General features: G+C 50.8%; 1 protein-coding gene across 12 annotated transcripts in view; it reads right to left on the bottom strand.

Annotated features, from left to right (window-relative positions):
• The window catches only part of atp11a (ATPase phospholipid transporting 11A), a 292,743-nt gene that overhangs the window by 202,010 nt on the left and 63,456 nt on the right, over window positions 1-27,277 (bottom strand). For all 12 annotated transcript variants that reach the window (XM_067986665.1, XM_067986669.1, XM_067986666.1 and 9 more), the window contains exons 7-12: window positions 26,308-26,411; window positions 21,354-21,404; window positions 19,537-19,601; window positions 14,763-14,844; window positions 12,337-12,487; window positions 6,638-6,835 (exon numbers count right to left, since the gene is read on the bottom strand). In XM_067986665.1, coding sequence (XP_067842766.1) covers window positions 6,638-6,835; window positions 12,337-12,487; window positions 14,763-14,844; window positions 19,537-19,601; window positions 21,354-21,404; window positions 26,308-26,411 — 651 coding nt within the window. The remainder of the gene's footprint in view (window positions 1-6,637; window positions 6,836-12,336; window positions 12,488-14,762; window positions 14,845-19,536; window positions 19,602-21,353; window positions 21,405-26,307; window positions 26,412-27,277) is intronic.

Here is a 27,277-nt window from a genome sequence, read left to right as displayed (position 1 = left end):
CTCTCTCCATTCCCCCTCTCTCTCTCTCTCTCCATCCCCCCTCTCTCTCTCTCTCCATCCCCTCTCTCTCTCTCTCTCCATCCCCCCTCTCTCTCACTCTCTCTCCATCCCCCCTCTCCCTCTCTCTCCATCCCCCCTCGCTCTCTCTCTCTCCCTTTCTCTCCATCCCCCCTCTCTCTCTCTTTCTCGCTCTCTCTCCATCCCCCCTCTCCCTCTCTCTCCATCCCCCTCTCCCTCTCTCTCCATCCCCCCTCTCTCTCTCTCTCCATCCCCCCTCTCTCTCTCTCTCCATCCCCCTCTCTCTCTCCATCCCCTCCTCTCTCTCTCTCCATCCCCCCTCTCTCTCACTCTCTCTCCATCCCCCTCTCTCTGTCTCTCCCTCCATCCCCCCATCCCTCTCTCTCTCTCCATCCCCCCCCTCTCTCTCTCTCCATCCCCCCCTCTTTCTCTCCATCCCCCTCTCTCTCGCTCTCTCCATCCCCCCTCTCTCTCTCTCTCTCTCCTCCATCCCCCCTGTCTCTCTCTCTCCATCCCCCCTCTCTCTCTCTCTCCATCCCCTCTCTCTCTCTCCATCCCCTCTCTCTCTCTCTCCATCCCCCCTCTCTCTCTCTCTCTCTCCATCCCCCCTCTCTCTCACTCTCTCTCCATCCCCCCTCTATCTCTCTCTCTCCATCCCCCTCTCTCTCTTTCTCTCCATCCCCCCCTCTCTCTCTTCTCTCCATCCCCTCTCACTCGCTCTCTCCATCCCCCCTCTCTCTCTCTCTCTCCATCCCCTCTCTCTCTCTCTCTCTCTCCTCCATCCCCCCTCTCTCTCTCTCTCTCCATCCCCCCGCTCTCTCTCCATCCCCCCTCTCTCTCTCTCTCCATCCCCTCTCTCTCTCCATCCCCTCTCTCTCTCTCCATCCCCTCTCTCTCTCTCCATCCCCCCTCTCTCTCACTCTCTCTCCATCCCCCTCTCTCTGTCTCTCCCTCCATCCCCCCATCTCTCTCTCTCCCTCCATCCCCCCCCTCTCCCTCTCTCCATCCCCCCTCTTTCTCTCCATCCCCTGTCTCTCGCTCTCTCCATCCCCCCTCTCTCTCTCTCTCCATCCCCCCTCTCTCTCTCTCTCCATCCCCCCTCTCTCTCTCTCTCTCCATCCCCCCTCTCTCTCTCTCTCTCTCTCTCTCCCCATCCCCCCGCTCTCTCTCTCCATCCCCCCTCTCTCTCTCTCTCCATCCCCTCTCTCTCTCTCTCTCCATCCCCTCTCTCTCTCTCTCCACCCCCTCTCTCTCTCTCTCCATCCCCCCCTCTCTCTCACTCTCTCTCCATCCCCCTCTCTCTGTCTCTCCCTCCATCCCCCCATCCCTCTCTCTCTCTCCATCCCCCCTCTCTCCCTCTCTCCATCCCCCCCCTCTTTCCCTCCATCCCCTCTCTCTCGCTCTCTCCATCCCCCTCTCTCTCTCTCTCTCTCTCCATCCCCCCTATCTCTCTCTCTCTCCATCCCCCCTCTCTCTCTCTCTCCATCCCCTCTCTCTCTCTCCATCCCCCCTCTCTCTCTCTCTCCATTCCCCCTCTCTCTCTTCTCTCCATCCCCCCTCTCTCTCCCTCTCCATTCCCCCTCTCTCTCTCTCTCCATCCCCCCTCTCTCTCTCTCTCTCCATCCCCCCCTCTCTCTCTCTCTCTCTCCATCCCCCAGCTCTCTCTCTCCATCCCCCCCCTCTCTCTCTCTCTCCATCCCCTCTCTCTCTCTCTCTCTCTCCATCCCCTCTCTCTCTCTCTCCATCCCCTCTCTCTCTCTCTCCATCCCCCCTCTCTCTCACTCTCTCTCCATCCCCCTCTCATTGTCTCTCCCTCCATCCCCCCATCCCTCTCTCTCTCCTCCATCCCCCCCCTCTCCCTCTCTCCATCCCCCCCTCTTTCTCTCCATCCCCTCTCTCTCGCTCTCTCCATCCCCCCTCTCTCTCTCTCTCTCTCTCTCTCCATTCCCCCTCTCTCTCTCTCTCTCCATCCCCCCCTCTCTCTCTCTCTCCATCCCCTCTCTCTCTCTCTCTCCATCCCCCCTCTCTCTCACTCTCTCTCCATCCCCCCTCTATCTCTCTCTCTCCATCCCCCCTCTCTCTCTTTCTCTCCATCCCCCCTCTCTCTCTTTCTCTCCATCCCCTCTCTCTCGCTCTCTCTCCATCCCCCTCTCTCTCTCTCTCCATCCCCCCTCTCTCTCTCTCTCCATCCCCCCCTCTCTCTCTCTCTCTCTCTCTCTCTCCATCCCCCCGCTCTCTCTCTCCATCCCCCCTCTCTCTCTCTCTCCATCCCCTCTCTCTCTCTCTCTCCATCCCCTCTCTCTCTCTCTGCATCCCCCCTCTCTCTCACTCTCTCTCCATCCCCCTCTCTCTGTCTCTCCCTCCATCCCCCATCCCTCTCTCTCTCTCCATCCCCCCCCTCTCCCTCTCTCCATCCCCCCCTCTCTCCCCTCCATCCCCTCTCTCTCGCTCTCTCCATCCCCCTCTCTCTCGCTCTCTCTCCATCCCCCCTCTCTCTCTCTCTCTCCATCCCTCTCTCTCTCTCTCTCTCCATCCCCTCTCTCTCTTCCCTCTCTCCATCCCCTCTCTCTCTCTCTCTCTCCATCCCCTCTCTCTCTCTCTCTCCATCCCCCCTCTCTCTCACTCTCTCTCCATCCCCCCTCTCTCTCACTCTCTCTCCATCCCCCCTCTATCTCTCTCTCTCCATCCCCTCTCTCTCTCTTCTTCTCTCCATCCCCCTTCTCTCTCTTTCTCTCCATCCCCCCTCTCTCTCTCTCTCCATCCCCCCCCTCTTTCTCTGTCTCCATCCCCCTTCTTTCTCTCTCTCCATCCCCCCTCTTTCTCTCTCTCCATCCCCCCTCTTTCTCTCTCTCCATCGCCCCACTCTCTCTCCATCCCCCCTCTCTCTCGCCATCCCTCCTCTCCCTCTCTCTCCATCCCCCCTCTCCCTCTCTCTCCATCCCCCCTCTCCCTCTCTCTCTCCCTTTCTCTCCATCCCCCCTCTCTCTCTCTTTCTCGCTCTCTCTCCATCCCCCCTCTCCCTCTCTCTCCATCCCCCCTCTCCCTCTCTCTCCATCCCCCCTCTCTCTCTCTCTCCATCCCCCCTCTCTCTCTCTCTCCATCCCCCTCTCTCTCTCCATCCCCTCTCTCTCTCTCTCCATCCCCCCTCTCTCTCACTCTCTCTCCATCCCCCTCTCTCTGTCTCTCCCTCCATCCCCCCATCCCTCTCTCTCTCTCCATCCCCCCCCTCTCTCTCTCTCCATCCCCCCCTCTTTCTCTCCATCCCCTCTCTCTCGCTCTCTCCATCCCCCCTCTCTCTCTCCATCCCCCCTCTCTCTCTCTCTCCATCCCCCCTCTCTCTCTCTCTCCATCCCCTCTCTCTCTCTCCATCCCCTCTCTCTCTCTCTCCATCCCCCCTCTCTCTCTCTCTCTCTCCATCCCCCCTCTCTCTCACTCTCTCTCCATCCCCCCTCTATCTCTCTCTCTCCATCCCCCTCTCTCTCTTTCTCTCCATCCCCCCTCTCTCTTCTTTCTCTCCATCCCCTCTCACTCGCTCTCTCCATCCCCCCTCTCTCTCTCTCTCTCCATCCCCTCTCTCTCTCTCTCTCTCCATCCCCCCCTCTCTCTCTCTCTCTTCCATCCCCCCGCTCTCTCTCCATCCCCCCCTCTCTCTCTCTCTCCATCCCCTCTCTCTCTCCATCCCCTCTCTCTCTCTCCATCCCCTCTCTCTCTCTCCATCCCCCCTCTCTCTCACTCTCTCTCCATCCCCCTCTCTCTGTCTCTCCCTCCATCCCCCCATCTCTCTCTCTCCCTCCATCCCCCCTCTCCCTCTCTCCATCCCCCCTCTTTCTCTCCATCCCCTGTCTCTCGCTCTCTCCATCCCCCCTCTCTCTCTCTCTCTCTCTCTCCATCCCCCCTCTCTCTCTCTCTCTCCATCCCCCCTCTCTCTCTCTCTCCATCCCCCCCTCTCTCTCACTCACTCTCCATCCCCCCTCTATCTCTCTCTCTCCATCCCCCTCTCTCTCTTTCTCTCCATCCCCCCCTCTCTCTTTCTCTCCATCCCCCCTCTCTCTCTCTCTCCATCCCCCCTCTTTCTCTGTCTCCATCCCCCTTCTTTCTCTCTCTCCACCCCCCCTCTTTCTCTCTCTCCATCCATCCCCCCTCTTTCTCTCTCTCCATCCCCCCTCTTTCTCTCTCTCTCCATCGCCCCACTCTCTCTCCATCCCCCCTCTCTCTCGCCATCCCTCCTCTCCCTCTCTCTCCATCCCCCCTCTCCCTCTCTCTCCATCCCCCCTCTCTCTCTCTCTCCCTTTCTCTCCATCCCCCCTCTCTCTCTCTTTCTTGCTCTCTCTCCATCCCCCCTCTCCCTCTCTCTCCATCCCCCCTCTCCCTCTCTCTCCATCCCCCCTCTCCCTCTCTCTCCATCCCCCCCTCTCTCTCTCTCTCCATCCCCCCTCTCTCTCTCTCTCCATCCCCTCTCTCTCTCTCTCTTTCTCTCCATCCCCCTCTCTCTCTCTCTCATCCACCCCCTCCCTCTCTCGCCATCCCCCCTCTCCATCTCTCTCCATCCCCCTCTCCCTCTCTCTCCATCCCCCCTCTCCCTTTCTCTCCATCCCCCTCTCCCTTTCTCTCCATCCCCCTCTCCCTCTCTCCATCCCCCCTCTCCCTCTCTCTCCATCCCCCCTCTCCCTCTCTCTCCATCCCCCCTCACCCTCTTTCTCCATCCCCCTCTCTCTCCATCCCCCTCTCTCTCTCTCCCTTTCTCTCCATCCGCCCCCTCTCTCTCTTTCTCTCTCTCTCTCCATCCCCCTCTCCCTCTCTCTCCATCCCCCCTCTCTCTCTCTCCATCCCCTCTCTCCCTCCTTCCCCCTCTCTCTCTCTCTCTCTTTCTCTCCATCCCCCCTCTCTCTCTCTCTCTCCATCACCCCTCTCTCTCTGTCCATCCCCCCCTCTCTCTCTCCATCCCCCCTCTCTCTCTCCATCCATCCCCCCCTCTCTCTCCATCCAACCCCCCTCTCTCTCTCTTTCTCTCCATCCCCTCTCTCTCGCTCTCTCCATCCCCCCCTCTCTCGCTCTCTCCATCCCCCCTCTCTCGCTCTCTCATCGTCCATCCCCCGCTCTCTCTCTCTCTCTCTCTCCATCCCCCCTCTCTCTCTCCATCCCCCTTCTTTCTCTCTCTCCATCCCCCCTCTTTCTCTCTCTCCATCCCCCCTCTTTCTCTCTCTCCATCCCCCCCTCTTTCTGTCTCCATCCCCCCCTCTTTCTCTCTCTCCATCCCCCCCTCTCTCTCTCTCTCCATCCCCTCTCTCTCTCGCCATCCCCCCTCTCCCTCTCTCTCCATCCCCCCTCCCTCTCTCTCCATCCCCCTCTCTCTCTCTCCATCCCCCTCTTTCTCTCTCCATCCCCCTCTCTCTCTCTCCCTTTCTCTCCATCCCCCCTCTCTCTCTCTTTCTCTCTCTCTCTCCATCCCCCCTCTCCCTCTCTCTCCATCCCCCTCTTTCTCTCTCCATCCCCCCTCTCTCTCTCTCTCTCTCTCCCTTTCTCTCCATCCCCCCTCTCTCTCTCTTTCTCTCTCTCTCTCTCCATCCCCCCTCTCCCTCTCTCTTCATCCCCCCTCTCCCTCTCCCTCTCTCCATCCCCCCTCTCCCTCTCTCTCCATCCCCCCCTCTCCCTCTCTCTCCATCCCCCCTCTCCCTCTCTCTCCATCCCCCCTCTTTCTCCATCCCCCTCTCTCTCTCCATCCCCCTCTCTCTCTCTCTCCCTTTCTCTCCATCCGCCCTCTCTCTCTCTCTCCATCCCCCCTCTCTTTCACTCTCTCTCTCTCTATCTCCCCTCTCTCTCGCCATCCCCCCTCTCCCTCTCTCTCCATCCCCCCTATCCCTCTCTCTCCATCCCCCCTCTCTCACTCTCCATCCCCCTCTCTCTCTCCAGCCCCCTCTCTCTCTCCAGCCCCCTCTCTCTCTCTCTCTCTCTCTCCCTTTCTCTCCATCCCCCCCTCTCTCTCTCCATCCCCCTCTCTCTCTCTCTCCCTTGCTCTCCATCACCCTCTCTCTCTCTCCATCCCCCCTCTCTTTCTCTCTCTCTCTCTCTCTCTCTCCATCCCCCCTCTCTCTCGCCATCCCCCCTCTCCCTCTCTCTCTCCATCCCCCCTCTCCCTCTCTCTCCATCCCCCCTCTCCCTCTCTCTCCATCCCCCCTCTCTCTCTCCTTCCCCCTCTCTCTCTCTCCATCCCCCTCTCTCTCCATCCCCCTCTCTCTCTCCCTTTCTCTCCATCCCCCCCTCTCTCTCTCTCTCTCCATCCCCCCTCTCTTTCTCTCCCTCTCTCTCTCTCCATCCCCTCTCTCTCTCCTTCCCCCCTCTCTCACTCTCTCTCTCCATCCCCCCTCTCTTTCTCCATCCCCCCACTCTTTCTCTCTCTCTCTCCATTCTCTCTCTCTCTCTCTCCATCCCCCCCCTCTCTCTCTCTCTCCATTCCCCCCTCTCTCTCTCTCCATCCCTCCTCTCTCTCTCGATCCACTCCCCTCCTCTCTCTCTCGATCCACTCCCCCCTTTCCAATCCCCCCGTCTCTCGATCGCTCCCTTCCCTCCAGAAAACGGGCCAAAACAAATTTCCACTCCCAGATGCTTTAAATCAACCAACCTGTCCCAATTCTTCATTAAGGTCAGATGTGTTCACTATTGGTCCTTCACGACTTTCTTCATCATACATGTCTTCATCCCAAGAAATGAAATAGGAACCGAGGAACTTTTGCATTTCCACAGTGACGTACATCGAGACTGGAATGATGTAATTGAAAAGAACCATGAAGGCCAGAAAGTCTGTAAACGATGACAAGAACTAGAAACAAACAGAAGAGAAAACTTAAGTTTGAGTTTGCTCCCTTCAATAAATTAAGCAAAAATATAATTTTTTAAAATATCCATTTATAAGTTGCAGAACTATAATTTAATGATCCTTTTCCCCACATTCGTCTGCGCCAGAAACGAACTGAAAGACATTCGTCGGTGACAACTGCTTTCCAATGCTTTAAATCACTTAAGACTTTGAGTTGTACCAAAAAGACCGATCATTGACCAGACTGAAGAGATTGTAATTCAAATGTAATCTTCAGGCAGATTTCAAATGGCCAATGAGGTTCTCACATGCACCTAAAATAATTTGTAACCATAGAAACCAGCAAAAAGGTTAGTGTAGAAAATAAAGTCATACATTAATTGTGTAAGTGTAGGACAGTTGATGCATTATTGAGAAATAAAGAACACACCCTACTTATTCCATGAGTGAAGACCTAGATCTTCATCACAAATGAAAAATTGTTGGTTAGGAACATAGGAGTCTTACAACACCAGGTTATAGTCCAACAGCTTTATTTGAAATCACATGTTTTCGGAGCTTTCCTCCTTCGTCAGGTGAGTCAACATAGGAACAGGAGGAGGCCATTCAGCCCCTCGAGCCTGCTCCACCATTCAATTATATCATGGCTGATCTTCATCTCAACTCCATTTACCCGCCTTTGCATCATATTCCTCGATGCCCTTACCCAACAATAATCTATCGGCCTCAGCATCCGCAGCCTTTTGGGGGTGGGGGTCAGTTCCAGATTTCCACTACCTTTTGTGTGAAGAAGTGCTTCCTGATTCCTCCCGAATGGTCTAGCTCTAATTTTAAGATTACACCCCCTGTTCTATTCCAATAGCTTTACTAATCCTGCTCTCCCTTTCTAGTCCCAAATCTAGACTTTCCTCACCCCCTGCCATATCAGTTTAACCCCCCCAATCAGCTCAGTTTACCCTCTCTGCAAGGACATTTTTATCTGGTTTGGTTCAGGGAAAGTTTTCCTCTACAATGCAGCTTTCCCTTGCTCCAGAAATCACCCCAACACCCTAAGAATGTGAACCCTTCCCTCCTGCAGCATATTCTCCTTCTTCAGCACAGGAAGCAGCCCAGAGATTTCCACCCTTCGGTTCTTGCTTTTCAACCCCTTAAACTCCCTCTGCAAAACGTCAAACATACTTCTCTCTCTGTCGTTGATTCCAACATGGATCATGCCTTTTGGCTGCTCTCCAAAACACTACTCTTATTCTTGTAGTCCAACTGTCTATCACCCCCCTGCGTGTTCCCTTCAACAACAAGTTGCATTTATATAGAGCCTTTAACATAGTAAAACATCCCAAGGAGCGTTATCAGATAAAATTTAACACTGAGCAACATAAGGAGTTATTAAGACAAGCTTGATCAAAGAGGTAGGTTTTAAAAGCAGGAGAGAGGTAGAGAGGCGGAGAGGTTTAGGGAGGGAATTCCAGAGCTTAGGGCTGAGGCTGCTGAAGGCATGGCCACCAATGCTGGAGTGAAGGATATGGGGGATGCACAAGAGGCCTGAGTTGGAGGAATGCAGAGATCTCGGAGAGTTGTAGGCGGTTACAGAGATAGGGAGGGCCTAGGCTGTGGAGGGATTTGAACACGAGATTTAAATCCCTTGATCTAGGTGCTGCAGTGTTGCTCTGACTAGCCTCCTAAGTCACTGTTACAGTCCGCTTTATACTTGTCCAACATTGTGTCGATTGGACAGTCCCAGTAACTCTTGAAGTTCCCTGCCCGTGAATCCTGCTTTCTTCAGTTGCCCTGCAGATGGTCACTCCCTTCTCTATTCCTGTGTCTTAACCTGTTTAACATTGCCTTTTGGGTGACCACATTCTGGAAACCCCGCATTCTCCCTGATGCTGCACATTGTGCTTGAGAACAGAGATCCTCTGCTCCAGAGACTTCATTTTCTGACACTATAATAGGGGAGAAAGGATATGAAGTATCATTAATAGGGAAGAAAGGGTATTCACGTCTGGAGAAGAGGTGAAAGTAGCTGCCCTCGACATCAAAGCAGCATTCAACTGAAAATGACCCCAAATAACCCGAGCAAAACTTAGTTCAATGGGTGTCAAGGAGAAAACCCTCTCGGAGTTGGGGTCATACTCAAGACAAAGTAAGATGGATGTGGTTTGTGTGGACATGGCTGCAAGAGCTCCTCAGGGAAGTGTTCTCGGTCCATCCATCTTCAGCTGCTTCACAATGACCTTCCCAACGTCTTAAGGTCAGGAGTGGGGCCGTTCACTGATGATTCCACCGTTTTCAGCTCCATTCATAACTCCTCCAATAATGAAGCAGCCCATGTCAGCCTTCAGTAGAAGCTGGACAACATCCAAGCTTAGGCTGATAAGTGACAGGTAGTTCCACACCACAATAACTGAAACATCTCCTCTTGACCTTCAATGGCACCGGCATCACCAAGTCCCCCACCATCAATATCTTAAGGGTCACCATTGACCAAAAGCTTAACTACACCAGCTGTATAAACATCATGGCTACAAGTGCAGGACAGAGACTAGATACTCTGCAATGAATGGCTCACTTCCTGACCTCTGAAAATCTTTCCACCATTCTCAAGGCACAAGTCAGGAGCGTGATGGAATATTCAACACTGGATGAATGCAGCAGCAACAACGCTCAAGAAGCTGGAGACCATCCAGGAGAGAGAAGTTTGCACAATCCGCGTCCCTGCCAATGGACTGAGAATTCACCCCTCCATCAGTGATGGGCTTTGGCCAGTGTGTACGATCTACAGGATGCACTGCAGCAATTCGCCAAGCTTCCTTCAACAGCAGCTATTCCCTTACAACCTCTACCATTGAGAAGAGGAGGAGAAGAAACAGCATCGTCTCCAAGTCACACAATCCTGACTTGGAGACATATCGCCGTTCCTTCATCGTCACTGGGTCAATATCCTAGAATTCCCTACCTAACAGCATTGTGGAAGCACCTTCACCTCATGGACTGCAGTGGTTCAAGGAGAAGGTTCACCACCACCTTTTAAAGGGGCAACTAAGGAAGGGCAATAAAAATACAGTTTTGTCTGTAGCATCCACATCCCAAGAACAAAAAACAAAATCAAGGCTACGATGAGGCCAGAGGCTGAATGTTGCTGGCAGAACCAAAACTCATGAGCAGGTATTTGCACAGTCCGAGTTTCTCAATTACACTATTGATGACTCCTTCAATCACTTTACTGGAGATTGGGAAGAGGCTAATAGGGTGATAACTGACTATGGGCAGAAAATATCTGTACTGGAGTAGCCTGGGGAGCAGGTCGTTGTTGAGCACACACCATTAGCACTATAGCCGGGATGTTGTCAGAGCCCAAAGCCTTTGTCAAGTCCAGTGCACTGAGCATCACATGGAGAGAGCCAAATTAAGAAGACACGGCAGCTATGGTGGTGAGGACATTGGATGGAGGCCAAGAGGCCTTTTGGCTGAAGATACTTGAAAAGACTTCAGCCTTGTCTCTTGCACTCAAATGCTGAGCTCTGCAATAGTTGAGGATGAGGATGTATGTGGAGCCTTCCCCTCCTATTAGTTCCTGATCGTCCATCCATGGATATGGTAGGGCTACAGAGCTTTGCTCTAAGCAGTTGGTCATGGGACTGTTTAACTCTGTCTATAGCCTGCTGTTTTCGCTGTACTGCCATGATGTCGCTTCACTGGGTTAATGTGTACTCTAGGGTACGGCTGATGCTGCATCTGGAGCACCCATATATACTTTTGGTAGAAGGAGTAAGTAGCATCAATAATGGGGAGATGGGGGTAAGTCTTAATAATAATGGGGCCGAAGGGGGTGAGTCGTGTCAGTAATGGGGAGAAGGGGGTGAGTCGTATCGGTAATGGGGAGAAGGGGGTGAGTCATGTCAGTAATGGGGAGAAGGGGGTCAGTCATGTCAGTAATGGGGAGAAGGAGGTGAGTCGTTTCAGTATAGAATCATAGAAAGGTTACAGCACAGAAAGAGGCCATTCGGCCCATCGAGTCCACGCCGGCTCTGTGCAAGAGCTATCCGGCTAGTCCCACTCCCCTGCCCTATCCCTGTAGCCCTGCAAATTTTTTACTTTCAAGTACTTCTCCAGTTCCCTTTTGTAGGCCATGACTGAATCTGCCTCCACCACCCCCTCAGGCAGTGCATTCCAGATCCTAACCACTTGCTGTGTAAAAAAGTTTTTCCTCATGTCACCTTTGGTTCTTTTACCAATCACCTTAAATTTATGCCTTCTGGTTCTGGACCCTTCTGCCAATGGGAACAGTTTCTCTCTATCTACTCTGTCTAGATCCTTCATGATTTTGAATACCTCTATCAAATCTCCTCTCAACCGTCTCTGTTCCAAGGAGAACAACCCCAGCTTCTCCAGTTTATCCACGTAACTGAAGTCCCTCATCCCTGGAATCATTCTAGTAAATCTCCTCTGCACCCTCTCTAAGGCCTTCACATCCTTCCTAAAGTGCGGTGCCCAGAACTGGACACAATACTCCAGTTGTGGCCGAACCAGTGTTTTATAAAGGTTCATCATGACTTCCTTACTTTTGTACTGTATGCATCTATTTATAAAGCCCAGGATCCCATATGCTTTTTTAACCACTTTCTCAACCTGCCCTGCCACTTTCGACGATTTGTGCACATATACCCCTAGAGCTCTCTGTCCCTGTACCCCTTTTAGAATTGTGCCCCCTAGTTTATATTGCCTCTCCTCGTTCTTCCTACCGAAATGTATCACTTCGCATTTTTCTGCTTTAAATTTCATCTGCCACGTGTCCGCCCATGCCACCAGCCTGTCTATATCCTCTTGAAGTCTATCACTATCCTCCTCACTGTTCACTACACTTCCAAGTTTCGTGCGGGAGAAGGGGCTGTTGTTTCAGTAATGGGGAGGAGGGGGTGAGTCGTATCAGTAACGGGGGAGAAGGGGCTATTGTATCAGTAACGGGGGAAAAGGGGGTGAGTCGTGTCAGTGATGGGGGAGAGAGGGTCAGTCGTATCAATGATGGGGGAGAAAGGGTGAGTCATATCAGTGATGGGGGAGAAAGGGTGAGTCGTATCAGTGATGGGGGAGAAAAAGTGAGTCATATCAGTGATGGGGGAGAAAGGGTGAGTCGTATCAATGATGGGGGAGAAAGGGTGAGTCGTATCAGTGATGGGGGAGAAAGGGTGAGTCGTATCAGTGATGGGGGAGAAAGGGTGAATCGTATCAGTGATGGGGGAGAAAGGGTGAGTCGTATCAATGATGGGGGAGAAAGGGTCAGTCGTATCAGTGATGGGGGAGAAAGGGTGAGTCGTATCAGTGATGGGGGAGAAAGGGTGAGTCGTATCAATGATGGGGGAGAAAGGGTGAATCGTATCAGTGATGGAGGAGAAAGGGTGAGTCGTATCAATGATGTCAAAAAATCTAAAATCATTCAAGCACTCTATTGAAAATACAGGAAGATTTAAAAAGGGTCCAAAGCAATCCATGATGTTCTCATTTACCTTGTTTCTTTGTCGTTCTGCCCGTGTTTTCACATTGAACCAAGGCTCATCCCGGATAGGATCACTTTGCCATATGTACTTCATGACTGTGTTTATCAAAGCTTTACTGATCAAGATACACAAGTACACAATCAGGAACGCATTCATTGATCTGGTAAAGAAAATACACAAATTACGCACTGATATTAAACAAAAAGATTTCTCATTTAGCTAAATTATAGCCTTGCAGTGCTTGGTTTGAGGCCAGTAGGGGCACACCACAGAATGATAGAATGATACAGCACAGAAGTAGCAGTGGTCCTAATACCGACCCCTGGAGACCACCACTAATTTGGGATGCCATTGTGTTACGTTCAAGCTCTGGCCATTGGTTATTCTGAATAATGTATACGCAGTACTTTTTGTATCATGATTTTGTGTGTGAATAGTGATTGCATGAGAGGGAATTGACTGTACAGCAGACAATCAGTAATTACTGGGATAAGTGACTTGTGACAAATAAAGAGTGAAAATCATAAGGCAAATGTGGGGTCTATCAGGCCAGGTTTCTTTGTCTCCCCGTCACACCATTCAATCTGAAGCCAGGCTGTCGCCTCTACCAATCTGTTGCCATATCCCTCAGGTTATCCACCAATTTTTGTTTTATTCATTCATGGGATATGGGCGTCGCTAGAAAGGGTTCGGTAATATTAAGAACCAATTTATTGTCCATCCCTAATTTCCCTTGAGAAGGTGGTGGTGAGCCGCCTTCTTGAACTGCTGCAGTCGTGTGGTGAAGGTTCTCCCACAGTGCTGTTAGGTACGAAGTTCCAGGGTTTTGACCCAGCGACGATGAAGGAACGGCGATATATTTCCAAGTAAGGATGGTGTGTGACTTGGAGGGGAACGTGCAGATGGTGTTGTTCCCATGTACCTGCTGCTCTTGTCCTTCTAGGTGGTAGAGGTCGCGGGTTTGGGAAGTGGTGTCGAAGAAGCCTTGGTGAGTTGCTGCAGTGCATCCTGTGGATGGTACACACTGCAGCCACGGTGCGCCGGTGGTGAAGGGAGTGAATGTTTAAGGTGGTGGCTGGGGTGCCAATCAAGTGGGCTGCTTTGTCCTGGATGGTATCAAGCTTCTTGAGTGTTGTTGGAGCTGCACTCATCCAGGCAAGTGGAGAATATTCCATCACACTCCTGACTTGTGCCTTGTAGATGGTGGAAAGGCTTTGGGGAGTCAGTCGGTGAGTCACTCGCCGCAGAATACCTAGCCTCTGACCTACTCTTGTAGCCACAGTATTTATGTGGCTGGTCCAGTTAAGTTTCTGATCAATGGTGACCCCCAATATGTTGATGGTGGGGGATTCGGCGATGGTAATTCCATTGAATGTCAAGGGTTAGACTCTCTCTTGTTGGAGATAGTCATTGCCTGGAACTTGGCTGTCGCGAATGTTACTTGCCCAAGCCTGGATGTTGACCAGGTCTTGCTGCATGCAGGCACGGGCTGCTTCATTATCTGAGGGGTTGCGAATGGAACTGAACACTGTGCAATCATCAGCGAACATCCCCACTTCTGACCTTATGATGGAGGGAAGGTCATTGATGAAGCAGCTGAAGATGGTTGGGCCTAGGACACTGCCCTGAGGAACTATCTCACATGACCTCCAATATACCTACCGATCTCTCGTCATATCCTCAGGTTATCCACCAATATCTCACCATATCCCCCAATCTATTTACTGACCTCTCATTATATCCCTCAATCCTCTTTCTTTTTTTGAAACACATCTACTGGTCTCTTGAACCCAAAAACACTAATTAGTTTAATGACCTTTCCTGATGAGTTGACTCTAGATATCTATGCCTTTTACATAAATTAGTTTCTACTTAAATTCCCTTTTTGCTCCTAACTTCTAAATTACGTTTTTGCCATTCGGGGCCTTTAATGGAGGAACTCCTTGTTTCGGCTGCACAACTTGTGAACAATACGAGTGAAGCAACTGAGCTTCACCCAGGTCTTGTATATTTTACAAGAAAGGAAGAAAAGCAAGTTGGGAATAGCTGCATACGGTTGGAGATAGAAAGGGTTGGGTAATATTAAGAACCAATTACAAGTTTAGACAAAGAAAAATAAGCCACCCATTCCTAAAGACACCGAAAAGTAAAATGTTTGTAGTGCAAAAGCAATAATATTAATTAATGGCAGAATGTGCTGCAGTTTATTTTATATTTCCATCTGATCTCGGATGGCGGCGTCAATCAGGGTGCCAGAGCAAGCCAATCATTCCATACTGAAAAAAGGAAACCGTTTACTTCATACAAGTGAAAAACAAAAAGTAAAGACTGCCCTTACAGTGCTGGGGGCACATTCGAGTCAGCTTAATTCTGTAAGTTAGTTTCAGTGTCACACAGTGTGAGAGTGACAATGCCAGGGTTAGACACAACCTTACTTTTCTACAGCTGAGCGTTTCTGTGATTTTGATTGGTAATTCAATGCCATCTTGGTTTCCATGCCAGTGTATATTGCCACACCTGAAACATGAACAAACAATATTGGAGGAAAGCACCAACAGTGACAGGGAAAACAGCAAGAAATATCACAAAAATACAAACATAACAAAGTCACAATTAGCAGAGAATTAATTCTGACAATTGCTGCACCACATTTTAAACATTGTTAGACCCTAATTCAATAACCTGTAATTAAGCCATTGAGGTCCCACAATCAAATATTGTTTCAGATCCCAAGAACAGACTATTTATGATAAAGATACAAAAGGCGCTACAATACCAAAGCAACCAAAGCACAATTAACATGCGAACCCAATGATAAACCTCATGTCACTAATTAGTTCATCAGTACAAATATCCCCAGCTGTGTATTGAGTAAATGTGCAAGGCATCAAATATTTACAACAATATCTTCAGATTTTGCTGTAATTGCAATTTTTAGCAGTATAATTATACAAATTACAATGAGGTTTGACGTTTTCATTCAGACAAACCCACTCACTTCAGTTGAATTTTGAATTTGCGCAATCTGAAAATTGTATTCAACCCCAATACACAGCTTGGCACATGGTACTTTCTGTGCCAGAGTGAGACGGTACATTGTACAGAGTACATGCCAGAGGGTTTCGGAGCCTCATTATACAGGGGTTCAGAGTCTCATGTACGGTACACTGTACAGGGTATGTGCCACAGTGAGACGGCACACTCTACAGGGTATGTGCCACAGTGAGATGGCACACTGTACAGGGTATGTGCCAGAGTGAGATGGCACACTCTACAGAGTACGTGCCAGAGTGAGACAACACACTGTACAGGGTACGTGCCAGAGTGAGATGGCACACTGTACAGGGTACGTGCCAGAGTGAGATGGCACACTGTACAGGGTACGTGCCAGAGTGAGACGACACACTGTACAGGGTACGTGCCAGAGTGAGACGGCACACTGTACAGGGTACGTGCCAGAGTGAGACGGCACACTGTACAGGGTACGTGCCACAGTGAGACGGCACACTCTACGGGGTATGTGCCAGAGTGAGACGGCACACTGTACAGGGTACGTGCCACAGTGAGACAGCACACTGTACAGGGTACGTGCCAGAGTGAGATGGCACACGGTACACAGTATGTGCCACAGTGAGACGGCACACTGTACAGGGTACGTGCCAGAGTGAGATGGCACACTGTACAGGGTAGGTGCCAGAGTGAGACGGCACACTGTACAGGGTACTTGCCACAGTGAGACGGCACACTGTACAGAGTACGTGCCACAGTGAGATGGCACACTCTACAGGGTATGTGCCACAGTGAGACAGCACACTGTACAGGGTACGTGCCACAGTGAGATGGCACACTCTACAGGGTATGTGCCACAGTGAGACAGCACACTCTACAGAGTACGTGCCACAGTGAGATGGCACACTCTACAGGGTATGTGCCACAGTGAGATGGCACACTGTACAGGGTACGTGCCACAGTGAGATGGCACACTGTACAGGGTACGTGCCACAGTGAGACGGCACACTCTACAGGGTACGTGCCACAGTGAGACGGCACACTGTACAGGGTACGTGCCACAGTGAGACGGCACACTGTACAGGGTACGTGCCAGAGTGAGACGGCACACTGTACAGGGTACGTGCCAGAGTGAGATGGCACACTCTACAGGGTATGTGCCACAGTGAGATGGCACAATGTACAGGGTATGTGCCACAGTGAGACGGCACACTCTACAGGGTATGTGCCACAGTGAGATGGCACACTGTACAGGGTACGTGCCAGAGTGAGATGGCACACTGTACAGGGTACGTGCCAGAGTGAGATGGCACACTGTACAGGGTACGTGCCAGAGTGAGATGGCACACTGTACAGGGTACGTGCCAGAGTGAGACGGCACACTCTACAGGGTATGTGCCACAGTGAGATGGCACACTGTACAGGGTACGTGCCAGAGTGAGGTGGCACACTGTTCAGGGTACGTGCCACAGTGAGACGGCACACTGTACAGGGTACGTGCCACAGCGAGATGGCACACTGTACAGGGTACGTGCCACAGTAAGATGGCACACTGTACAGGGTACGTGCCACAGTGAGACGGCACACTGTACAGGGTACGTGCCAGAGTGAGACGGCACACTGTACAGGGTACGTGCCAGAGTGAGATGGCACACTGTACAGGGTATGTGCCACAGTGAGATGGCACACTGTACAGGGTACGTGCCACAGTGAGACGGCACACTGTACAGGGTACGTGCCAGAGTGAGACGGCACACTGTACAGGGTATGTGCCACAGTGAGATGGCACACTGTACAGGGTACGTGCCACAGTGAGACGGCACACTGTACAGGGTACGTGCCAGAGTGAGACGGCACACTGTACAGGGTACGTGCCAGAGTGAGATGGCACACTGTACAGGGTATGTGCCACAGTGAGATGGCACACTGTACAGGGTACGTGCCACAGTGAGACGGCACACTGTACAGGGTACGTGCCAGAGTGAGACGGCACACTGTACAGGGTATGTGCCACAGTGAGATGGCACACTGTACAGGGTACGTGCCACAGTGAGACGGCACACTGTACAGGGTACGTGCCAGAGTGAGACGGCACACTGTACAGGGTAGGTGCCAGAGTGAGATGGCACACTGTACAGGGTACGTGCCACAGTGAGACGGCACACTGTACAGGTTATGTGCCACAGTGAGACAGCACACTCTACAGAGTACGTGCCACAGTGAGATGGCACACTCTACAGGGTATGTGCCACAGTGAGACGGCACACTGTACAGGGTACGTGCCACAGTGAGATGGCACACTCTAGAGGGTACATGCCACAGTGAGATGGCACACTGTACAGGGTACGTGCCACAGTGAGATGGCACACTCTACAGGGTATGTGCCACAGTGAGATGGCACACTGTACAGGGTATGTGCCACAGTGAGACGGCACACTCTACAGGGTATGTGCCACAGTGAGATGGCACACTGTACAGGGTATGTGCCACAGTGAGACGGCACACTGTACAGGGTATGTGCCAGAGTGAGACGGCACACTGTACAGGGTATGTGCCAGAGTGAGACGGCACACTGTACAGGGTATGTGCCAGAGTGAGACGGCACACTGTACAGGGTACGTGCCACAGTGAGACGGCACACTCTACAGGGTATGTGCCACAGTGAGATGGCACACTGTACAGGGTATGTGCCACAGTGAGACGGCACACTGTACAGGGTATGTGCTAGAGTGAGACGGCACACTGTACAGGGTACGTGCCACAGTGAGACGGCACACTCTACAGGGTATGTGCCACAGTGAGATGGCACACTGTACAGGGTATGTGCCACAGTGAGACGGCACACTGTACAGGGTATGTGCCAGAGTGAGACGGCACACTGTACAGGGTATGTGCCAGAGTGAGACGGCACACTGTACAGGGTATGTGCCAGAGTGAGACGGCACACTCTACAGGGTATGTGCCACAGTGAGATGGCACACTGTACAGGGTATGTGCCACAGTGAGATGGCACACTGTACAGGGTACTTGCCACAGTGAGACGGCACACTGTACAGGGTACGTGCCACAGTGAGACGGCACACTCTACAGGGTACTTGCCAGAGTAAGACCGCACACTGTACAGGGTACGTGCCAGAGTGAGATGGCACACTGTACAGGGTAGGTGCCAGAGTGAGATGGCACACTGTACAGGGTAGGTGCCAGAGTGAGATGGCACACTGTACAGGGTAGGTGCCAGAGTGAGATGGCACACTGTACAGGGTAGGTGCCAGAGTGAGACGGCACACTCTACAGGGTACCTGCCAGAGTAAGATGGCACACTCTACAGGGTACCTGCCAGAGTAAGACCGCACACTGTACAGGGTATGTGCCAGAGTGAGATGGCACACTGTACAGGGTACGTGCCAGAGTGAGATGGCACACTGTACAGGGTATGTGCCACAGTGAGACGGCACACTCTACAGGGTACCTGCCAGAGTAAGACGGCACACTGTACAGGGTACGTGCCAGAGTAAGACGGCACACTGTACAGGGTACGTGCCCGAGTGAGACGGCACACTCTACAGGGTACTTGCCACAGTGAGACGGCACACTGTACAGGGTAGGTGCCAGAGTGAGATGGCACACTGTACAGGGTACGTGCCACAGTGAGACGGCACACTCTACAGAGTACGTGCCACAGTGAGATGGCACACTGTACAGGGTACGTGCCACAGTGAGATGGCACACTCTACAGGGTACGTGCCACAGTGAGACGGCACACTGTACAGGGTACGTGCCACAGTGAGACGGCACACTCTACAGGGTACCTGCCATAGTAAGACCGCACACTGTACAGGGTACGTGCCAGAGTGAGATGGCACACTGTACAGGGTACGTGCCAGAGTGAGATGGCACACTGTACAGGGTACGTGCCACAGTGAGACGGCACACTCTACAGGGTACCTGCCAGAGTAAGACGGCACACTGTACAGGGTACGTGCCAGAGTAAGACGGCACACTGTACAGGGTACGTGCCCGAGTGAGACGGCACATTGTACAGGGTACGTGCCAGAGTGAGACGGCACACTGTACAGTGGCTGTTGCGGGCTGGGAGTATAAATCAGGAGCAAAATTGCACGAAGAAATGTCAAGAGGGAGGGGGGAGAGGAAGGAGGGAGCAAGACACACACACTGTGGGTTAAGCAAACAGGGTTTTACCATAAATTTTCTGGGTATTTTTTAATGTTGCCCCTCTCAGCAGCACATTCTCTGATCCCAAAGGCCTGTAATAAAGTTAAAAATTATTGAGGAAATAAGGCCATAAAAAATTGCAATTTTGATTTGACTATAATAAAGATGCACAGCCCCTGGGCGGGCAGATCTTCACCTAAACATTGGCCGCACACTTTCACTCACAGACAGGATCCAGAGAGCAGTGGGGTAAGGGCTAAACTAGTGAGGCAGGGGAGGGGCCAATTCTGTAGCGAATGGGAGAGGATGATCAAGTATACAGACGATGTGTTGGGGGTGGAGAGGAGGGACATGAAAAGACCTCAGATCGTCAGACACTAGAGTCGGATCGTCAGACACCAGAGGGAGTCGGATCGTCAGACACCAGAGGGAGTCGGATCGTCAGACACCAGAGACGGATCGTCAGACACCAGAGGGAGTCGGATCGTCAGACACCAGAGGGAGTCGGATCGTCAGACACCAGAGGGAGACGGATCGTCAGACACCAGAGGGAGTCGGATCGTCAGACACCAGAGGGAGTCGGATCGTCAGACACCAGAGACGGATCGTCAGACACCAGAGGGAGTCGGATCGTCAGACACCAGAGGGAGTCGGATCGTCAGACACCAGAGGGAGTCGGATCGTCAGACACCAGAGGGAGTCGGATCGTCAGACACCAGAGGGAGTCGGATCGTCAGACACCAGAGGGAGTCGGATCGTCAGACACCAGAGGGAGTCGGATCGTCAGACACCAGAGGGAGTCGGATCGTCAGACACCAGAGGGAGTCGGATCGTCAGACACCAGAGGGAGTCGGATCGTCAGACACTAGAGACGGATCGTCAGACACCAGAGGGAGTCGGATCGTCAGACACCAGAGGGAGACGGATCGTCAGACACCAGAGGGAGTCGGATCGTCAGACACCAGAGACGGATCGTCAGACACCAGAGGGAGTCGGATCGTCAGACACCAGAGGGAGTCGGATCGTCAGACACTAGAGGGAGTCGGATCGTCAGACACCAGAGACGGATCGTCAGACACCAGAGGGAGTCGGATCGTCAGACACCAGAGGGAGTCGGATCGTCAGACACCAGAGACGGATCGTCAGACACCAGAGGGAGTCGGATCGTCAGACACCAGAGGGAGTCGGATCGTCAGACACCAGAGACGGATCGTCAGACAGCAGAGGGAGTCGGATCGTCAGACACCAGAGACGGATCATCAGACACTAGAGGGAGTCGGATCGTCAGACACCAGAGACGGATCGTCAGACACCAGAGGGAGTCGGATCGTCAGACACCAGAGGGAGTCGGATCGTCAGACACCAGAGACGGATCGTCAGACACCAGAGGGAGTCGGATCGTCAGACACCAGAGGGAGTCGGATCGTCAGACACCAGAGACGGATCGTCAGACAGCAGAGGGAGTCGGATCGTCAGACACCAGAGGGAGTCGGATCGTCAGACACCAGAGGGAGTCGGATCGTCAGACACCAGAGGGAGTCGGATCGTCAGACACCAGAGACGGATCGTCAGACACCAGAGGGAGTCGGATCGTCAGACACCAGAGGGGGTCGGATCGTCAGACACCAGAGACGGATCGTCAGACACCAGAGGGGAAGATACACCATCTCAAGGTGCCTTTCCTTGTAGGTTTGAAGGAATTCCTGATTTTTTAATGTTAAGTTGAACCCACTTAGCAGGTTCATTATTTAAATTTTTAGTATACAGGAATATATAATAAAATTAAATGCAGATCTTAAAACAGACGTTAAATATTTGAGGAAGATAAGCAGAGTTCCACTTACCTTGCAATTGGCCCTTCTGTCTCATGATAAATAGTGATCCGGCCAACAAAACTGTAAGTAAAAAACAGCCAGATCGTTGCCATTAGCAGCGTAATTTGTGGGAATTAGCAAATGAGTCTCGATCCTAGAGTGCGGGTATCTGCACAATCCCGAAATCCCGATAGCCTCACCCTACTCTCATTGGTGGGGTTGGGCGGGCGAGGCTCAGAGGCTTATCACACAGGGGTTCAGAGATATTACACAGGGGTTCAGAGGCTCATTACACAGGGGTTCAGAGGTTTATTATATGGGGTTCAGAGGCTCATTACACAGGGGTTCAGAGGTTTATTATATGGGGTTCAGAGGCTCATTACACAGGGGTTCAGAGGTTTATTATATGGGGTTCAGAGGCTCATTGCGTGAAAAAATGAAGATGGTTGCTGCAATCAGCTCAAAGCCATTTGAGCAATTTGAGAAAACAATGTCTGACCCTGGGAGGGGCGGGGCAGAGACCTGGGGTGGGAGGGGAACTGAGGTGCGACAGGGAGGTGGTGCGGGGAGCTGGGGGGGCGTGGAGGGGAGCTTAGGTGGGGCGGGATGTGGCGGGGAGCTGGCCTGTGAGATTCAGATTTAACCACACCATTTAAAGTAGAATACACAATAGCTTTCAAGAGGGAAGTGGATAAATATTTGGAAAAAAAAGTTTTCAAAGGTGTGGGGAAAGTGCAGGGAATGGGACTAAGTGGGATAGAGAAAGACACAGACCAATGGGCTAAATGGCCTCCTTCCGTGCTGTGAAATTCTATAGTTTTGTTAGGGCTTTTCCCACTAAGGCTGAGAAGGGTTCGGGCTAACCTGACAGGGGCTTCGATTCTAGGATAAGCTTTGGCTCGTCGGCAGATAATAAGAGGACAGAAATAGATGATCACAAATAGAACTAATAGAGAGGTTAGCAAAATATGTGTGCACACAGGGTGTTGAGACTGTGAGATTCTCTGTCACAAACTGAAACAGAGCCCATGAAAGTTTTAAAAAGAGATTTGATAGTTTCTTGAAAAAAAGCATTATTATTTTTTTATATTCGTTCATGGGATGTGGGCATTGCTGACAAGGCCAGCATTTATTGCCCATCCCTAATTGCCCTGGCCAAGCAAATGTGGGTCCCTTACAGACAGAGATGGGAGAATTTATAATGGGGAATAAGGAAATGGCAGAGAAATTAAATAAATACTTTGTGTTTGTCTTCACAGAAGAAGACACAAAAAACCTCCCAGAAATATTAGAGAACCAAGGGTCTGGTGAGAATGAGGAACTGAAGGAAATTAGTATTAGTAAAAAAATTGTATTAGAGAAATTAATGGGACTGAAAGTTGCTAAATCCCAAGGACCTGATGATCTACATCCCAGGGTTTTGAAAGAGGTGGCTATAGAGATAGTGGATGCATTGGTTGTCATCTTCCAAAATTCTATAGATTCTGGAACGGTTCCTGCAGATTGGAGGGTAGCAAATGTAACCCCATTATTTAAAAAAGGAGGGAGAGAAAACAGGGAACTACAGACCTGTTAGCCTGACATCAATAGTAGGGAAAATGCTAGAATCTATTATAAAGGATGTGATAACAGGACACATAGTAAATAATAATAGGATTTGGCAGAGTCAACATGGATTTATGAAAGGGAAATCATGTTTGACAAACCTACTGGAGCTCTTTGAGGATGTAACTAGTAGAATAGATAAGGGGGAACCAGTGGATGTGGTTTATTTGGATTTTCAGAAGGCTTTCGATAAGGTCCCACACAGGAGGTTGGTGAAAAAAGTTAGAGCACATGGAATTGGGGGTAATATACTGGCATGGATTGAGAATTGGTTAACAGACTGAAAACAGAGAGTAGGAATAAATGGGTCTTTTTCAGGTTGGCAGACTGTGACTAGTGGGGTACCACAGGGATCGGTGCTTGGGCCCCAGATATTCACAATCGATATCAATGATTTGGATGAGGGGACCAAATGTAATATTTCCAAGTTTGCTGATGACACAAAACTGGGTGGGAATGTGAGTTGTGAGGAGGATGGAAAGAGGCTTCAAGGGGATATGGACAGGCTAAGTGAGTGGGCAAGAACATGGCTGATGGAATATAATGTGGAAAAATGTGAAGTTATCCACTTTGGTAGGAAAAACAGAAATGCAGAGTATTTTTTAAATGGTGAGAGATTGGGAAATGCAGATGTTCAAAGGGACCTGGGTGTCCTTGTACATGAGTCACTGAAAGCAAACATGCAGGTGCAGCAAGCAATCAGGAAGGCAAATGGTATGTTGGCCTCTATTACAAGGGGATTTGAGTACAGGAGTAAAAATGTCTTATTGCAGTTATACAGGGCCTTGGTGAGACCACACCTGGAGTATTGTATACAATTTTGATCTCATTACCTGAGAAAGGATATACTTGCCATAGAGGGAGTGCAACAAAGGTTCACTAGACTGATTCCTGGGATGGCGGGATTGTTGTATGAGGTTAGATTGAGTAGACTAGGCCTGTATTCTCTAGAGTTTAGAAGAATGAGAGGTGATCTCATTGAAACATACAAAATTCTTACACGGTTTGACAGGGTAGATGCAGGGAGGATGTTTCCCCTGGCTGGGGAATCTAGAACCAGGGGTCACAGTCTCAGAATAAAGAGTAGGCCATTTTGATCTGAGATGAGGAAAAATTTCTTTAATCAGAGGGTGGTGAATCTTTGGAATTCTCTACCCCAGAGGGCAGTGGAGGCTCAGTCATTGAGTGCATTCAAAACAGAGATCAATAGATTTCTAGATATTAAAGGCATCAAGGAATATGCAGGTACTGCAGGACAATAGCGTTGAGATAGAAGATCAGCCATGATCTTGTTGAATAGCGGAGCAGGCTCGAGGGGCCGGATGGCCTACTCATATTCCTATTTCTTATGTTCTTAGAGGGTGGTGGTGAGCCGCCTTCTTGAACTGCTGCAGTCCGTGTGGTGAAGGTTCTCCCACAGTGCTGTTAGGGAGGGAGTTCCAGGATTTTGACCCAGTGACGATGGAGGAATGGCGATATATTTCCAAGTTGGAATAGTGTGTGACTTGGAGGGGAACATGCAGGTGGTGTTGCTCCCATGTGCCTGTAGCCCATGTCCTTCTAGGTGGTAGAGGTCACGGGTTTGGGAGGTGCTGTCGAAGAAGCTTTGGCGAGTTGCTGCAGTGCATCCTGTGGATGGTACACACTGCAGCCACGGTGCGCCGGTGGTGAAGAGAGTGAATGTTTAGGGTGGTGGATGGGGTGCCAATCAAGCGGGCTGCTTTGTCCTGCATGGTGTCGAGCTTCTTGAGTGTTGTTGGAGCTGCACTCATCCAGGCAAGTGGAGAGTATTCCATCACACTCCTGACTTGTGCCTTGTAGGTGGTGGAAAGGCTTTGGGGAGTCAGGAGATGAGTCACTCGCCGCAGAATACCCAGCCTCTGACCTGCTCTTGTAGCCACAGTATTTATGTGGCTGGTCAAGTTAAGTTTCTGGTCAATGGTGACCCCAGAATGTTGATGGTGGGGGATTCGGTGATGGTAATGCCATTGAAGGTCAAGGGGAGGTGGTTAGACTCTCTCTTGTTGGAGATGGTCATTGTCTGGCACTTGTCTGGCGCAAATGTTACTTGCCACTTATCAGCCCAAGCCTGGATGTTGATCAGGCCTTGCTGCATGTGGGCACGGACTGCTTCATTATCCGAGGGGTTGTGAATGGAACTGAACACTGTGCAATCATCAGCGAACATCCCCATTTCTGACCTTATGCTGGAGGGAAAGTCATTGATGGAGCAGCTGAAGATGGTTGGGCCAAGGACACTGCCCTGAGGAACTCCTGCAGCAATGTCCTGGGGCTGAGATGATTGGCCTCCAACAACCATTACCATCTTCCTTTGTGCTAGGTATGACTCCAGCCACTGGAGAGTTTTACGCTGATTCCCACTGACTTCAATTTTACTGCGGCTCCTTGGTGCCACTCTCGGTCAAATGCTGCCTTGATGTCAAGGGCAGTCACTCACAGCTCACCTCTGGAATTCAGCTCTTTTGTCCATGTTTGGACCAAGGCTGTAATGAGGTCTGGAGCCGAGTGGTCCTGGCAGAACCCAAACTGAGCATCGGTGAGCAGGTTATTGGTGAGTAAGTGTCGCTTGATAGCACTGTCGATGACACCTTCCATCACTTTGCTGATGATTGAGAGTAGACTGATGGGGCGGTAATTGGCCGGATTGGATTTGTCCTGCCTTTTGTGGACAGGACATACCTGGGCAATTTTCCACATTGTCGGGTAGATGCCACTGTTGTAGCTGTACTGGAACAGCTTGGTTAGAGGCACGGCTAGTTCTGGAGCACAAGTCTTCAGCACTACAGCCGGGATGTTGTCGGGGCCCATAGCCTTTGCTGTATCCAGTGCACTCAGCTGTTTCTTGATATCACGTGGAGTGAATCGAATTGGCTGAAGACTGGCTTCTGTGAAGGTGGGGATATTGGGAGGAGGCCGAGATGGATCATCCACTCGGCACTTCTGGCTGAAGATGGTTGCAAAAGCTTCAGCCTTGTCTTTTGCACTCACGTGCTGGACTCTGCCATCATTGAAGATGGGGATGTTTACAGAACCTCCTCCTCCCATTAGTTGTTTAATTGTCCACCACCATTCACGACTGGATGTGGCAGGACTGCAGAGCTTTGATCTGATCCGTTGGTTGTGGAATCACTTAGCTCTGTCTATAGCATGTTGCTTCCACTGTTTAGCATGCATGTAGTCCTGTGTTGTAGCTTCACCAGGTTGGCACCTAATTTTTAGGTACGCCTGGTGCTGCTCCTGGCATGCTCTTCTACACTCCTCATTGAACCAGGGTTGATCCCCTGGCTTATTGGTAATGGTAGAGTGAAGAAGATGCCTGCAGTTCTGCACTGAGATTTTAATCCATGCTGAGACTCACTTGTAAAGGTCAGGCTGTGGTTGTTCACATTCAATTGTAGCATTCAAGGTGTCCACTTCCACCTCAGTTTGCAAAGCTTTCGTGTCTGAAACGGCTTGGTATGTCTGAAGGAAGAAAAGTAGATCTGTAAACATCTGTGCTCTTACATTTAAACCTGTGTCAGGCATTGATCCCATCCAGCACTTTAGTAACTACATTGCTGCATTCACTCACTAGCACAGCACTTGGTTATATCAGCTGCTGCTCACAGAACACAAACTGCGAGGAATCTTTATAAGGAAACAGTGAAACGTGACTTTGAAAAGTTACCTTGATTTCTTTTTTATTCGTTCATGGGATGTGGGCATCGCTGGCAAGGCCAGCATTTATTGCCCATCCCTAATTGCCCCCTGGATGTTGATGGTGGGGGATTCGGTGATGGTAATGCCGTTGAATGTCAAGGGGAGGTGGTTAGACTCTCTCTTGTTGGAAATGGTCATTGCCTGGCACCTGACTGGCGCGATGTCAAATTATTTAAATGATGCATGATCAGAATGAAAATCTAGGATTCTTTGCACAAAACATCACAAGTATTACTGGTTACACACTAGTTAACATTACTGATGTGAAACCTTAAAAGGCAACATCAGAAAAATTTTGCCCAGAACCAGCAGAATGTAAAACATTCTTAGCTCGAAAATGGGACAGAGAATGAGCCAAAGTCATACATCAGTGATCTCAAAAGAAATAAAATGCTACAGCCTTAGTCTTAAATTCAGCCGGTCCAAATATAACAGTTTCCTCATTTAGTTTGTTGCTCTGATCGCAGATAATTGACAATGCTGAGACCAAGGGGGGAATTTTAACCCCAGAGAACGGGTGGGTTGGGAGCTGATGGGAGGTTAAAATAACAGCTTTTTAGATTGCAAACACAACCCGGCTCCACTTCCGGGTTTAATGTGGGTGCGTTTGGATATGTGCGAGGAACACA

This window comes from Heptranchias perlo, chromosome 6 (assembly GCF_035084215.1).
Source record: "Heptranchias perlo isolate sHepPer1 chromosome 6, sHepPer1.hap1, whole genome shotgun sequence".
In the NCBI taxonomy this organism is placed as follows: Eukaryota; Metazoa; Chordata; class Chondrichthyes; order Hexanchiformes; family Hexanchidae; genus Heptranchias; species Heptranchias perlo.
The sequence above is the reverse complement of the archived record's forward strand: the minus strand, read 5'-3'. Positions and strand labels throughout refer to the sequence as shown.